Genomic DNA, 12,999 nt, shown 5'->3' with positions numbered 1-12,999 from the left:
CTGCCTGTTTCGCCCTCCCTCCTTTTTATTTAAAAACTGTTCCAAGAGCAGAACTTCAGGGCTTTTCCCATTGTCTGAGTCTCACATGAGACCTGGACCAGTTCATACAGGACCAGGGTGTCAGCTGGCAGTGAACAGGTTAACTCAGTCTGAGTACCAGCCTGAACTTGCAGATGTTGCATAAAACATCAGAGTCCAGCTCTCAGTAAAGGTTTCCAGATGTGGAATGAGGAGCTGAGCCTCAAAAGATCCAAACCCTGAACCAGTTTTAAACACTTCAACTGATCAGGATCCTGAGACTGTCTGCTGGACCCCAGTCATTCATGTTATGGATGAGCCCAGTCCACATATGGATCACCCTGTTCACTGTAAACCTGATGTGTCTGATACATGTAGATCCAGATCCTGAAGCCCCATTCTGGAGGTGGTGGAAGTAGGCTCCTGTGTGTGTGTGTGTGTGTGTGTGTGTGTGCTGTGTGAACTTGGACAGGGTCGCGCTGCTGCCTCAACTCCTCGGCTCTGAGCTTCTGGTTCTTGGTTCCTGGCTTCTGGCTCCGGGCTCCGGGCTGTGGGCGGATCTAACTCCTGGTTCCTGTTCCTGGCTCTGGGCTCCGGGCTGTGGGAGGATCCAGGATTTGTGCCAGCTGCTGACAGAGGCGCTGCTCCACTGACACACAACAGCAGCAGCAGCGAGACACGCAGCAAGAAAAGTTACACACTCAACCGTCGACATGCCTCAGGTAAGACTCGTACACTGGTCTTTACTAACCTGGACTGGGTTGGACCCTGATCCGAATTCACTCACGACCGGGTTTGAAAGTCACGCTCAGTTTTCTGGAGAAAAGTTGATTTTCTCTGCGGAGTGATCCAGCTCCTGTCGGACCAACTTCCTCAACTTTTCCATGAAACACGACCGAGTCGAGCGGCGGTTTCGCGCCGAACACAGACCGTGTCTGAGGAGGACCTGAGACCGAAGAGGTCCACATGAACCGCGGGGGTTTCTCAGGAGACGCGGGAGCAGTTTGTGGCCCAGCTGCCGCGTTCAGGTCCGTCGTGCTGGCGGCGGCCCCTCCCTGAACCAGATTCTGTGGCAGTCAGTCCTGACACACCTTTACAGGTCTGCCGGTCCTACCTCAGTCCGCCACGAACCTGTTCACAGAACCACAGCCGGACCAGACACATTAACGCAGTCTGTACAGGTCTGGACACCTGGGGCGTGTCCAGACCTGTGTGAAGGGCCCAGGTGGACGACCTGTGTGTGTCTGTACAGGATTGTGCAGCATGACTTCTTTATTTCATTGTGCTGTATTCAAGCTAATCCTGCTCAGTGTCTGAAGGGGAGGGGGCCACCAGGGGGGCCACCTCCGGTCCCCTCTTTATCTGGTCTCTGTCCTCTCAACATCGGAACCCCACAGTCAGTTGAGCCTTTCCCAGACCCTCTGTGACTGTGACCTACAGATCTGGATCTTTGGGGGGTGGGGGGGTGGGGGTATTTCTAACTTGCATAAACAGGGAGTCTGACTGTAACTAAGGTAACTAAGTCAGGACCAGGACTCTGGTCTGAGGAGGACCTGCAGCAGCTTGTGGTGTATCAGTCACACAGGGTGTGGTTTTGACAAAGCTGTTGGTCCACATGTACTGAATAACTGGAGCGGGTTCCTCTGAGGGCTGAGAGACCAGCCTCTCTCCTGCTGCTCTGATACACATCAGACTGGTTCAGTGCTGGTTCTGGAGTTAGACACAGTTGTGCAGTCAAAACTGAAATTTACCTGGTTTCCCTGGAGAACTGAAGAGTGTTTCACTTTTTATCCGCTGGACTGCAGCCATCTTTGAACAAGATGGTGACATCACAGGAAGTGCCCTGTCTCTGTGGTTGTTAGACTGTCGATCACTAGGGGGCGTCAGCGAACATCACACTGACAGAGAGTTCAATTGAAAACTGCTGCGTGGTAAATAAAGATTTATCCATTCATTCATTCATTCACTGATGAAAACAGTAGGTCTGGGTCCTGGTTCATGAGGACCACAGTGGAGATGAGTTCACATTGAACTTGTTTGTGTTGTAAATGATCAGGTTGTGTGTTTGTGTGTCAGATACAGGTCAGTGTTGACAGTAGCTGATCAAAGATGGCGGCTGGGTAACAGACGGAACATAAAAAGCGTTTTTTATTTTTATAATTTTGTTTATTTGAATCCATCAATACTGTGAATAAGTGTTTAATGAGAGAGTGATGAACCATCTGCAGCTCCGCCCCCTCCTGTCCTCACAGTTTCATGTTTGTTTGAGCCTTGTCTCATCAGCAGAGCAGCTGGTCGACACTGAACACCGAGCTCAGAGTCACGAGGAGACAGACTCAGCTCCTCACCACCATGCTGATCTGCAGCAGCTGTTTTCTAACAGCTTCAGAACAACAGCTGTTCACAGGCTGCTGCTCTAAACTGAGTCCAGTCATTAATGACCAAACAGTGGTAAAACAAATCCAATCTCACTAGAGCTTTCAGTCATACACATGATCTTTCTCAGCAGATGGAGTTTTGTTGTTTTTTATTCCTAAGCACTTTAATGATGACTTATCCATGTGATCTTAAAGGTCAGAAACATCTCACCACAGGGTCCCTTTGGGTCCATTTTGTGATCCATGGTTGAGAGTTCCACATCAGTTACTAAATGGCCCTCATGGTGGATTGTCATCTCAGTTGTTAAACTTTAAAAACAACAGTTTTAACAGCTTTAGAAAGCCCAGGGCCCAGAGGTGAAGGGATCAGATAATAAACACAAACAAACAAACACTCACACCTTATTCAAACAGAGCTTTGCTGTAACAGCCTACAGCTGTAACACTCACATCTACAGAGGGGCTCTGGTCAAACTCCAGTCCATCTGTATCCTCCTCCTTCACACCTGTGAGAGGTGATGAGTCACCACACAGGAAGTCCTGAAACACTGAGGTCATCTCTCTCTGACCTGAAAGCTGTAATGTCTCGTTCAGCCAATTGGGGCAGAAGAAGCTGTGAACACAGCTTTGATGTCAGAGGCAACGCCAGAAACTGGTAGATGGTAGTAGACTGTCAATACCACACACACACCTCCATACAGCCAGTGTGCTGCAGTGGTATGGCAGTGGCATGGTATGAACTTCATTAAACAGTCAGTGTTATATTCTGACAGACTCGACAGTGATGACTGCTGCTGTTAACGTTGTTAGCACCCAGCTTACATTATGAGCTGTTCCTATGCTAACCTAAACAAGCTAACATCACCTTTAGCCGAAACAAGCCAACATTAGTCTAAACAAGCTAACCCTAGCCTAAAGTAAGTAAGTAAACTTTATTTACAGAGCACCTTTCAAACCTGGATTACAAGGTGCAGTATAATAAAAACATTTAAGAAATACATAAAACATGAGATAAAATAAACAAGCTAACCCTAGCCTAACCAAGTTAATGTTAGCCTGAACAAGCTAACGTTAGCCTGTGTGAAGGTTGTGTGTGGAGCGTAGCTACATCAGATGTCAGTGTCTCAGTTCATAGACAGTAACAGTCACATGTTGACGACATGTTGTCTGAGCAGATCTGAGGTCTGTCTCTGAGCTGTTTCCGTCTGTGGCTCCGTTTGCAGCAGAATAACAAGGACTGTCAGAATTTTCGTCTTGACTTGGTATTGAAGTATCGGTGCTCATGAACACCTTTTATGTTCCTATGCCAAACTCCAGTGTTTTTAGCTCCTTGTTTGGTCTCCTCCAGCATCTGGCTCTGTAGCATGGATGTATGTTCTTATAATATATCCATGCTCTGTAGCTGCTGAATGCTCCACCATGTTCACCAGCTGCTCTCTGACTGCACCTGTCTGCAGCTAGTGCTCAGCAGGTGGAGGACTGAGGCTGAGAGGGAGCTGCAGGCTAAATAATGTAGCTGCATTTGTTGTCTCTGCAGAGGCAGAGCTTTGGGGTGAATAGCCAATAGTGAAGCCTGTTGGAGATGTCCCTGATGATGAAAGTGCTATTAGATGTATGTCTGACCATGTGTTTCCTCTTGTCTTCCTTCCTGTTCTTCCATCTTCACCTTCCTCATCCTCTCCCCAGTACTCAGACCTGGAGAAGGCCATTAACACACTGGTCACCCAGTTCCACTCTGCTTCAGCTGACAACGGTCCAACACTGAAGACCGATGAATTCAAAGGTCTTCTGTCCTCCCAGCTGCCAAACCTGGTCAAGGTAAACCTGCCTCCACGTGCTTCAGCCCTGCTGACTGACCCGCCCCCCCAAACACACCCACACACACAGTCAGTTACACACACAGACAGACAAACACACACACACACACACACACACACAGACAGGCACACACACACACACAGACAGACAGACACACAGACGTGGTCCTGGTTCCTGGATCTGGTCTGATGGGTAGAGAAGACATTCTTTTACCAAGTATTACATCAGAGTACAGGTACACAGAGTGAGGACACACACAGCACTGTGTGTGTTTGTGTGTCTGGACTCTGATGTGGACTACAATCTGACTGAGTCTGACTCCCCCTGCTGGCTGTGATATCTGTCAACATTCAGCTGTATACCTGAACCCTGATAATCCAGGACCACGTCACACGCATGCTCAGCAGCACAGTCACACAAACACACAACACATGTTTAAGAACTAGGCCCAGCTGACTGTTGGGAAATGAAATCAGTATAAGACTCAGTCAGTCTGAGAGAGTCAGTCTGACCTACAACCCCCCCAGGCTGACAGGACTGCTCTGATACATGTGGCTGTTCTCACACATAGTTTACTGACAGTATGACCAAGTGTATGATCATGACCTGACCATGTTTCACAAGCAGCATTATATACCCGCCCGACTTCTTGAACCTCCTCCCAGCTCACAGCTGATGTTTGACACCTAACCATATATCAGGGAGGAAGTTTGACGAGAAGGGGGTACAACAGAAGGACAGCTGACCTTAGCCTTGTGTGGCCACAGTCAGACTGTCCAGTCTTGTTCAGTCCAGGACCAGTGTTTCCTCTTGTCTCCTCTTTATATATATATATATATATATATATATATATATATATATATATATATATATATATATATATATATATATATATATATATATATATATATATATATGAAGTATACTATACAGTATACTATATATAATGTATACTGAGAACACTTCACACTGTTGATGTCGACTGAACGATGTGTCTCACTTCTTCATCAGCGTCCCCATGTTCCCATCTGTCAGCTCTAACCTTGGTGACTTCAGTGTCATGACCTCCTGACTATATTCTGGCTCGAGGTCACAGCCAACACACATATCAGTCATTTTCTGTATGTTGTGCTGTTGTGTTTCCATAGGGGATCAGCACAGACCAGGGGCTGGGGGAGATCATGAGGAAGATGGGTGTTGCCGACGGCGAGGGCATCTCCTTCAAGCATTTTTGGAACTTAATCCAGTCACTAGCCACCACGCAGCACGGCCTCCTCAGCAGCAACAAGGGCTCCTCATGCAGCTGCATCCTGCTGTGAAGAGCAGGCCCCCAGCCCAGCACATCAGCCAGCTCTGAGTTTCACCCAGACAGGGTGACAGCATGTACATCACTCTTCTAACCAGGTGTCGGACAGAATACAAAGGTGCACACAGCAAGCTGTTCCCCACATTTAGGACTGAAACATTCCAGGTGTGAACGCTACAGTCTCGTCCAACAGGCGTCCACATCATGTCCCTGCCACAGTCCAGCGTCCTCTGCACCAGTTAAACTTCTGCCAGTTTGCATCTCTCACATTGTCCAGGTCTCAGTTTGTTTTTACTCAGAACCAGTTAACATCTGTTTGTCGCATCTGCTGTTTAAAAATGAAGGTATTTTATGTCATAGGCTGCACATGTTAATGTGGTCTTCAGTCCCTGGTCCTGGACTGAACAAGACTGCACAGTCTGACTGTGGCCACACAAGGCTAAGGTCAGCTGTCCTCCTGTTGTACCCCCTTCTCCTCAAACTTCCTCCCTGATATATGGTTAGGTGTCAAACATTAGCTGTGAGCTGGGAGGAGGTTCAAGAAGTCGGGCGGGTAAACAAATAAGGACACAGCTTCAGCATCAAACTGACACAACGTTCCCCTTGGAAGGTTGCAGGTATGAATTTAACTGGTGCTGAGGACCCTGTCACAGTCAGAGTCATTGACACATTCACTCATTTAGTCTCATATTTGTTGTCATGTTTAGTTTCCATCAGCAGGATGAATGGCCCCTGTCACTGTAACAGGATGTGATGACTCACCAAATTTTAAAATGGAGTTGATACAGCATCATTCACCGGTTTAGAAAAGGTCACAGAGCAGTCTGTCAGGGCATCCATGTTTTCCTCTCACTAGTTAACCACTTCATGCAAAGCCTATAGTTTATATCCAGTAATAGTGTAATCAGCTTCAGAAACAATGTGCCTTCAAACAGACAAAATTCCGCTTTGAAACGTGTACAGTATTTCATTTCTCATCAGTGCAGAACTGACTTCAGTATCAATCCTCATTATCTGAATCTTCACTTATATGATACTAATCATCTCAATTTGACCTTACAAGCATCAGTAACAAATCTCAGAGCTATAGTTTTGGATTTTTCTACATTTAATCAGTTTCCTCTGGAGACAGAAACATCTGTGCTCTCTATAGTCCTTTTATAGTGATGCTTTCTCCTCAGTGATTCTGCATTTTCTGTGTATTTATATTTTGTAATTCTCTGTATTCTGACCTTTGTGACACCATAAGAACAATGACGTAATAAACAAAAAAATAACCAACACTGCATTTGTTATGGTTGAATCATTTATTGGGTAATAAGAAAAAAGTGTGAATTATCATGTTATGTTTTATTGCTTTCATTTGGGACATTATCAAGATCATGAAGCAGGAAGAACAGACTGCAGCATTTTACTGTGGGGTTATATCAGTGAAGGCAGAACACATCATCTGTGTTAGACATTCTGCATAGAAGAACACTAGAACCAATCACAGCAGAATAAACTATATTAACCACACATTACACCAACATTATGGGTTTAAATCCTCGTGGAGAGTGGCGGTACATCCTCTCTTGAGTTTCTTTCCCTCAGGTGTACCTCGAAAGAATTCCAGATAGGATGAGAACACGTACTTGTTCATGACTTTGACCCTCCCAAAGATGTCCAGCTCCGTTTGCTCGTCATGGTTGACAGCGTTCATCATCTGCTTCGATTTGATGTACAGGGCATTTTCCTTTGCAACAACCTGATCTAACCAGATCTGTCTGTCCTGTGGAGCCATTTCATAGTTTTCGACGGTGCAGCCATAGAATCCTCGTCGCTGCCGCTCAGGCCAGGGCTGCTCAGTAACCATGGGGTGGTCATCTCCAACAAACGCTGTGCAGAGGGGGCTGTCAGTTCCCCGAGAGCGGCCTACTTCACAGCCTATGACGCTCATGAGAAAAAGCGAGAAGGTTCTGAAATTATGCACAGATGCTGAAAACACTGCGGCCATGAAGTACTGACCCCACCTCTCACAGTTGTAGGTACACTCTTGGAACTGGAAAGTCTGGCGACAGAAGTCGTTGAATTTGGAGGCTTTGAGACCCCGTCTCAGGTCCTGCAGGGAGGACTCAGCCTGCAGCCCGATGAAACTCTGACGGAAATGTTCAACCTCAGCTTGGTTTTCAGTGCTCATGAACTTACCCACCAGACTTACACTGAGATTTGTCCCATGCACTTTGTAAATGCATTCATTGAGAACATAGTAAAGGTCTGATACAACTTCCTCTCTGGCATTGTATCGTATCTCCACCAGTAGATCCTGAATGTCCACAATATGCTTGAAGCCAATGTTGTCTTCTTCTGGTCCTGGTTCTGTAAGCCAAACAGCTTTCACGTGTCTTTGGTCGCTGTCCGGGATGTAATCAGGAGCACGCCTTCTTTCATTCTCCTCAAAAAACAAGCTCCATGTCAGCCCCTCCAGGCAGTCTATAGAAGGGTACTTTTTGCGCAGCTCCATTGGAACAAACATTTGTGGGTGACTTGGCCACTCCAGTGTTTGAAGATACAAGACATTTCCTTTATAATCAGGGAACTGTGGCCCTGCACAGCCAAGTTCCACTTTGGTCAGCAGGTGCCCTCTTTGGTCCAGTTCAGCAGTGACTCTTCTGTTGGGGTCATGGACCGTCCAGACTCCGTCAGTTCTGGTCATTATCTCTCCATCAGAGCTAACAGACAGGAAGGAGTTGTATAGGTGCAGCTTTGTCTCCACCCTGACAGACCGGAGAGCTTGTAGCAGCTGCAGCATAAAGTTTGGGTCTTTTCCAAGGTTACAACTGATGAGGCTGATGGTGCCAAGAGGACCAAAGAAGCCTTCAGTTTTTAAGGTTGACACCAGCCTGGTCAGTTCCTCTGGACCATGTCCAGCTAGCTGGAGTGTTCCATTAATACCTTTGCTGCTGTGACCAACCAGTACAACATCATGACCTCTAGAAGAGACGAAATTCCCTCCTCTGAAAAGATGCAGCGCCCCCTTCTTGTACCTCAGCAGAGTTGACACACTGGGATCCCTCTCATAGAGGTACATGGCAGACTCAGTCACAGCAGGCTCCTCCTCCATAATAACTATAGTCTCAAGGCTGGTTTCAGTGTCACATTCTGTGTGGTATATCATGTGTCTCATGTGTTGTTGTTTGGGCATTGTTTCTGTCTTAGCTGTGTCATCACAGCTGGACCCAAAACTGTCTGAATGAGTTGAATAAAATGGGAAGTTGTCCTCAACAAGACCAGTACCTCTGACACCACTGGTCAGATTCACAGGACCTACGGCATCAGGTGCAGGACTCCAGCTGTCAGCGACTCCCTGTGTCTTCAACATGGACAAAATCCGAGGTTCTGTAAACCTCAAATCTACACTACCACTGACTGCACTCATGTGTTTGGAACTGATGTCTCTGTGAGGACCTCCAGCATCAAAGAGGAGGGGATCAAACCTCGGTGAAATCATCTGGAGACAGGTCCTGGAAAAGAGATAGGTGGGTGGATCAAACATTCACTGACTGAATATAACTGTTTCTCAATAATATGATCTCTTCCAGTCTGATACAATAAGACCTGCTCTGTTCTGTCAGCTGACTCTACTTGATTTACAATCAGTGTGCAGCATGAAGTAGAATCAACTGTATGTAAAAAAGATAACTATAAGAAAGAAAATACTTTATTAATCTCCAGGGAAAGAGTGCTGCGTAAAAAGAAGCCACTTTCATCATGGCTTCTCCTGAAGTTATTCAGTATCAACAGAGTTAGCCACATGTAGCCGGTTAAGCTCACGGCCATGCTCGCAGCTCTCTGTGCTTTGAGCTAAATGCTAATGTCAGCATGCTAACACGCTTACAATAACAATGCTAACTTTCTGCTGTGTGTCACTCTCTGGAGAAGTCAGAGGATCGTCGGGTCTGATTCTGAGGTACGTGAGTGTTTCATTACAACCTATCCAATGGTTGGAGAGATATTTGAGAGTGGACCAATGGGACGATTTTCCCTCTCAATGTTGTTAAAAAACGTTTATCTTGTTCATTGTATCAGGCTCGAACAGTTTCACCACATTCAAAGAGCAGCTGATCTGTGTCTGACAGGACTTTACAGGTGATGTTCTTCATCTTTATTCTCAGAGTTTAAATTTGGACCGTTCAGTTACAAATTACTCCCATCAGAGACTGTCCTCCTGTAAAACAGGAGCCCACAGGTCGTCTGTCAGCAGGTTATAATGACCCATAGATAGGTTTTGTTGCTAGGCGACATCTAGTGGTCGTTGTAATGATGACAGGAGCAAAGGGAAACGTGCGGTGACGTAGTTTATACAGCGACAAAGTCAGGAGGAGGTTGGGGTGAACGGATGGGTCAACAAAACACACAGGAATATAACACAGGAGAGCGGTGTTCGATTCCCATGTGAAAGAAACCGATGACTGCCAACCGCTATTATAGTAACCATGGCGACGAAGGTAGGTATGCCGCTCCCGATACAGTCTGCGTGTTTATTATTGTAACCATGACAACCAAGGTCCGGCACGCCTGCCGCAGTAGGGGCGCTGTTAGTTAGGGACTTAAAGCAGCGACGGTTGAAGGGACGACTAGGGCATGACGTGTATGACGTAGATTCTATCTCGACACTTCCTGCCGTTGGAGCCGTTGTGTTAACAATGGAAAACCAGTAATTATCCCGTTGTAGACAGTTGGGCTGCAACGGTAACATATCAGAGGGTAGTTTATTTATCAGGGTGAAGGACTAGTTGGAGGACTAGTTGACGGTCCTTCCCAAGAGGGCTCATCAGTCCTGTCAGGTTTTAACCGGTCTGTCCCATGATAAGGTGTCTCACCTGTTTTCTCCATCTGAGCTGAGTGGAGTCTGCTTAACGCTCCAATCTGAAAGAAAACATACAACAGATCAACCTGAAGTGTGAAGCTCTCTGGTCTTCAGCTATCAGTGGAACAGGCTGATCATCAATAGTCACAGCAGATACATCACCTTCAGAAATGTGACTGTTTTATGGAGGATGGAGACACGGCGCAGTGTAAGAGGTCAAGTACTCACTCTGTCCTCAGAGTGATGTGTCATACATTAAAACAGTTCAGAGTGCCGTGATCTTACCTGTGCGGACTCCTGCTGCCACACACACCTGAACGATCACATGAAATCCACAGGCTGTCAACATGGCTGCGAGCTGGTGTGAAGAGGTGAAGGTGTCTGTGAGCTCAGCAGTTACTGCTTACGTTCTGTCTCTGCACACATTTGTTTAGATAAGAATGAAAATGACAGAGCACAGTTCCACATTGTGTTCCACATTCCAGACTGTGAACATGTAGATGAACCTCCTGTGACTGAGGCTCTCAGAGGGATGATCACACTGCTCACTACAGTCTAATGCAGTTCAGCACACAGGAAGTGATGTGGAGTCTATAGCAGTGCACTCAGTGCTTTTGTTGTTTCTAAGTGTAAAAGAAAAGGAGATAAACTCAGTCACAGCTCCCAGATCCTCTGGAGACAGAGTGAGGATGAAGAACCGCTCTGTGTTCACTGACATAAGGCCTCACAGCTTCTCTCTGTGTCTACCTGTTAGAGCTGGTCCTGGTCTCTGGTGACTTCACAGTTAAACACTGATGAACTGAAAACACACTGAGAGTCTGAGCCTTCAGACTGAGACTGTCTGTGTACCTGAGGTCCATGAGGAACAACATCAGGTTTCTCTGTGTGTGCGTGTGTGTTATGTATGTGTGAGGACATGAGGCTAAACCTGTGCTCTTACCTGAGTACTGTACTTCAGTACATTTTCTGTGCTTCACTTGAGTATCATTTTATTGTAAACTTTCCCTCCACTACACTTAAAGACTAATATTGTCCTTTAGACTCGACATTTCTATGAAGAACTCTTACTTTTCATTTTGAAAATGTGATAGACCATACACTGTGTTGATCACAGGAGAAGAACTAATCTGTTTATTCTACAGGTTCTACAGTACATACAAAAGTGCTTTAGAATCCTTCAGTATTTTTAAATCCAGTACTGCTGTACTTTAACTCCAGTAAAGATCTGACTGAAGAACCTTCACTTGTGTTGCACTAATATTTGACCAGGAGGATCTGTGCTGTGACTCCAGTGACAGAGCTGTGGACTGTGGAACCATGTTAGCTGCTGGATTTGACCCCACTGATCAGACATCTTTCTCTGGACTCTGTTGGTGGTGGTCCAGGTGGTGGTCTGTGTCTGGACTCTGGGACAGTGGTGAGGCTGCAGCAGGACCAGCAGGGAGCAACTGGTCTGAGCTGAGCTGGTTTGTGGTCTGACAAAGACTGGGTCCTGACACTTCAGAGCTTCATGACATCATCTGACACCGACATCATCATCTGACACTTGCTGCTGATGTCATGAGTGTCCAGGTGATGGTCTGTCTGACAGACTGCATCAGTGTTCTCTCAGTGCTCGGCTTCATGTTTGACGCTGCAAGGCTCCAGCCTGTCAGCACACGGCTGTTTCCAGGTCACTGCTAATCCTCTCAATCTGCTTTTCTCCTCATTAGCCATCTTACCCGCTCCTTTCCCTGCTGTGCTCACCCTGAAGCTGCCCGCAACTAATTCTGTACTCAGCTAATTTTACACGCCACAGGTCTGAGCTGAGTCTGCTGGTGAAATCACAGCAGAAATCTGTGCTGATATGACAGACAGACAGTGGAACTGTGAGATGATGTTGGGTGGAGAATAAGAAGAGGTGACTCTGAGAGGAGCAGTGAACGCAGAGACTCAGCAAACAAGGTTAATGAGTGAGTGTGGTCCGACTCACTCTGCAGCCACAGCTGGGTGAGACGTGGAGGAGACCGAGGACACGAGATAACCTGCTGGGACCAGACCTCAGCAGATTCTTCAGAGACAACATCAGGACACCAGGTACTCTCTCAGACCACAGACCACTACCCCTCTGATTCAAGTATGGCATGTCACACATGAGACAGACCTCAGCAGATTCTTCAGAGACAACATCAGGACACCAGGTACTCTCTCAGACCACAGACCACTACCCCTCTGATTCAAGTATGGCATGTCACACATGAGACCTGATCCCTCACTTCTGCAATATGATGTGTTGCTGTTAAAGGTTTGAGTCAAACGTTCAGGAGAGTCTCTGTCGACACACACCTGCTACTCCTAAACACACACACACATCAGAGGTTTACATACACCTCATCCAATCCACCTACAGCTTCAGTTTAACAAACATTACCTGTGATGAGACAGGGTCACAGCTTCAGTTTAAGGAACATCACCAGTCTCAGGTGAATCAGGGTCACAGCTTCACTTGAAGAAAGTGAGACGTCAGAATAAAAGTAAAGAATGATTTCTTTCAGCTTCTGTTTCCTCCATCTCATCCATGGTGTGTTCACAGACTGTCAGTGTTTGGTACTTTTGTCTTTAAACTGTTAAACTTTGTCTCAGGAGCTTCC

General features: G+C 46.5%; 3 protein-coding genes across 11 annotated transcripts in view; 2 read left to right on the top strand and 1 right to left on the bottom strand.

The window, feature by feature from the left end:
* Positions 1 to 599: 599 nt before the first annotated feature.
* On the top strand, positions 600 to 6,803 carry s100v2 (S100 calcium binding protein V2). Its single transcript, XM_071499499.1, has 3 exons — positions 600 to 740; positions 4,083 to 4,214; positions 5,363 to 6,803. The coding sequence occupies exons 1-3, from the start codon at positions 732 to 734 to the stop codon at positions 5,531 to 5,533; spliced, it is 312 nt and encodes a 103-aa protein (XP_071355600.1). The 5' UTR covers positions 600 to 731; the 3' UTR covers positions 5,534 to 6,803.
* Positions 5,361 to 10,901, bottom strand: LOC139633674 (uncharacterized). The gene is made up of 3 exons (XM_071499498.1): positions 10,655 to 10,901; positions 10,383 to 10,428; positions 5,361 to 9,023 (listed from the first exon to the last, which is right to left on the bottom strand). The coding sequence occupies exons 1-3, from the start codon at positions 10,716 to 10,718 to the stop codon at positions 7,052 to 7,054; spliced, it is 2,082 nt and encodes a 693-aa protein (XP_071355599.1). The 5' UTR covers positions 10,719 to 10,901; the 3' UTR covers positions 5,361 to 7,051.
* sema4ab (sema domain, immunoglobulin domain (Ig), transmembrane domain (TM) and short cytoplasmic domain, (semaphorin) 4Ab) overlaps positions 8,912 to 12,999 on the top strand; it is a 19,879-nt gene continuing 15,791 nt past the window's right edge. The window contains exons 1-3 of one of the 9 annotated variants that reach the window (XM_071499489.1): positions 9,487 to 10,007; positions 11,124 to 11,252; positions 11,639 to 12,445. The gene's annotated coding sequence lies outside the window, so the exon portion shown is untranslated. The other 8 variants (XM_071499495.1, XM_071499490.1, XM_071499494.1 and 5 more) reach the window with 8 other exon arrangements.

The sequence above is a fragment of the Trachinotus anak genome, unplaced genomic scaffold (genome assembly GCF_046630095.1).
Source record: "Trachinotus anak isolate AG129_WGS33_773 ecotype Australia unplaced genomic scaffold, CSIRO_AGI_Tana_v1 ptg000016l, whole genome shotgun sequence".
NCBI lineage: Eukaryota > Metazoa > Chordata > Actinopteri > Carangiformes > Carangidae > Trachinotus > Trachinotus anak.
The sequence above is the reverse complement of the archived record's forward strand: the minus strand, read 5'-3'. Positions and strand labels throughout refer to the sequence as shown.

Bases quoted from the DNA above. Each gene is read 5' to 3' on its own strand.
- LOC139633674 (XM_071499498.1), bottom strand. From the start codon at position 10,718: ATGTTGACAGCCTGTGGATTTCATGTGATCGTTCAGGTGTGTGTGGCA. The intron at 10,429-10,654 runs GTAAGATCACGG...GTTTTCTTTCAG, and splicing joins GGCAGCAGGAGTCCGCACAG to ATTGGAGCGTTAAGCAGACT. The intron at 9,024-10,382 runs GTGAGACACCTT...TCTCTTTTCCAG, and splicing joins AGCTCAGATGGAGAAAACAG to GACCTGTCTCCAGATGATTT.
- s100v2 (XM_071499499.1), top strand. The intron at 4,215-5,362 runs GTAAACCTGCCT...GTGTTTCCATAG, and splicing joins AGCTGCCAAACCTGGTCAAG to GGGATCAGCACAGACCAGGG.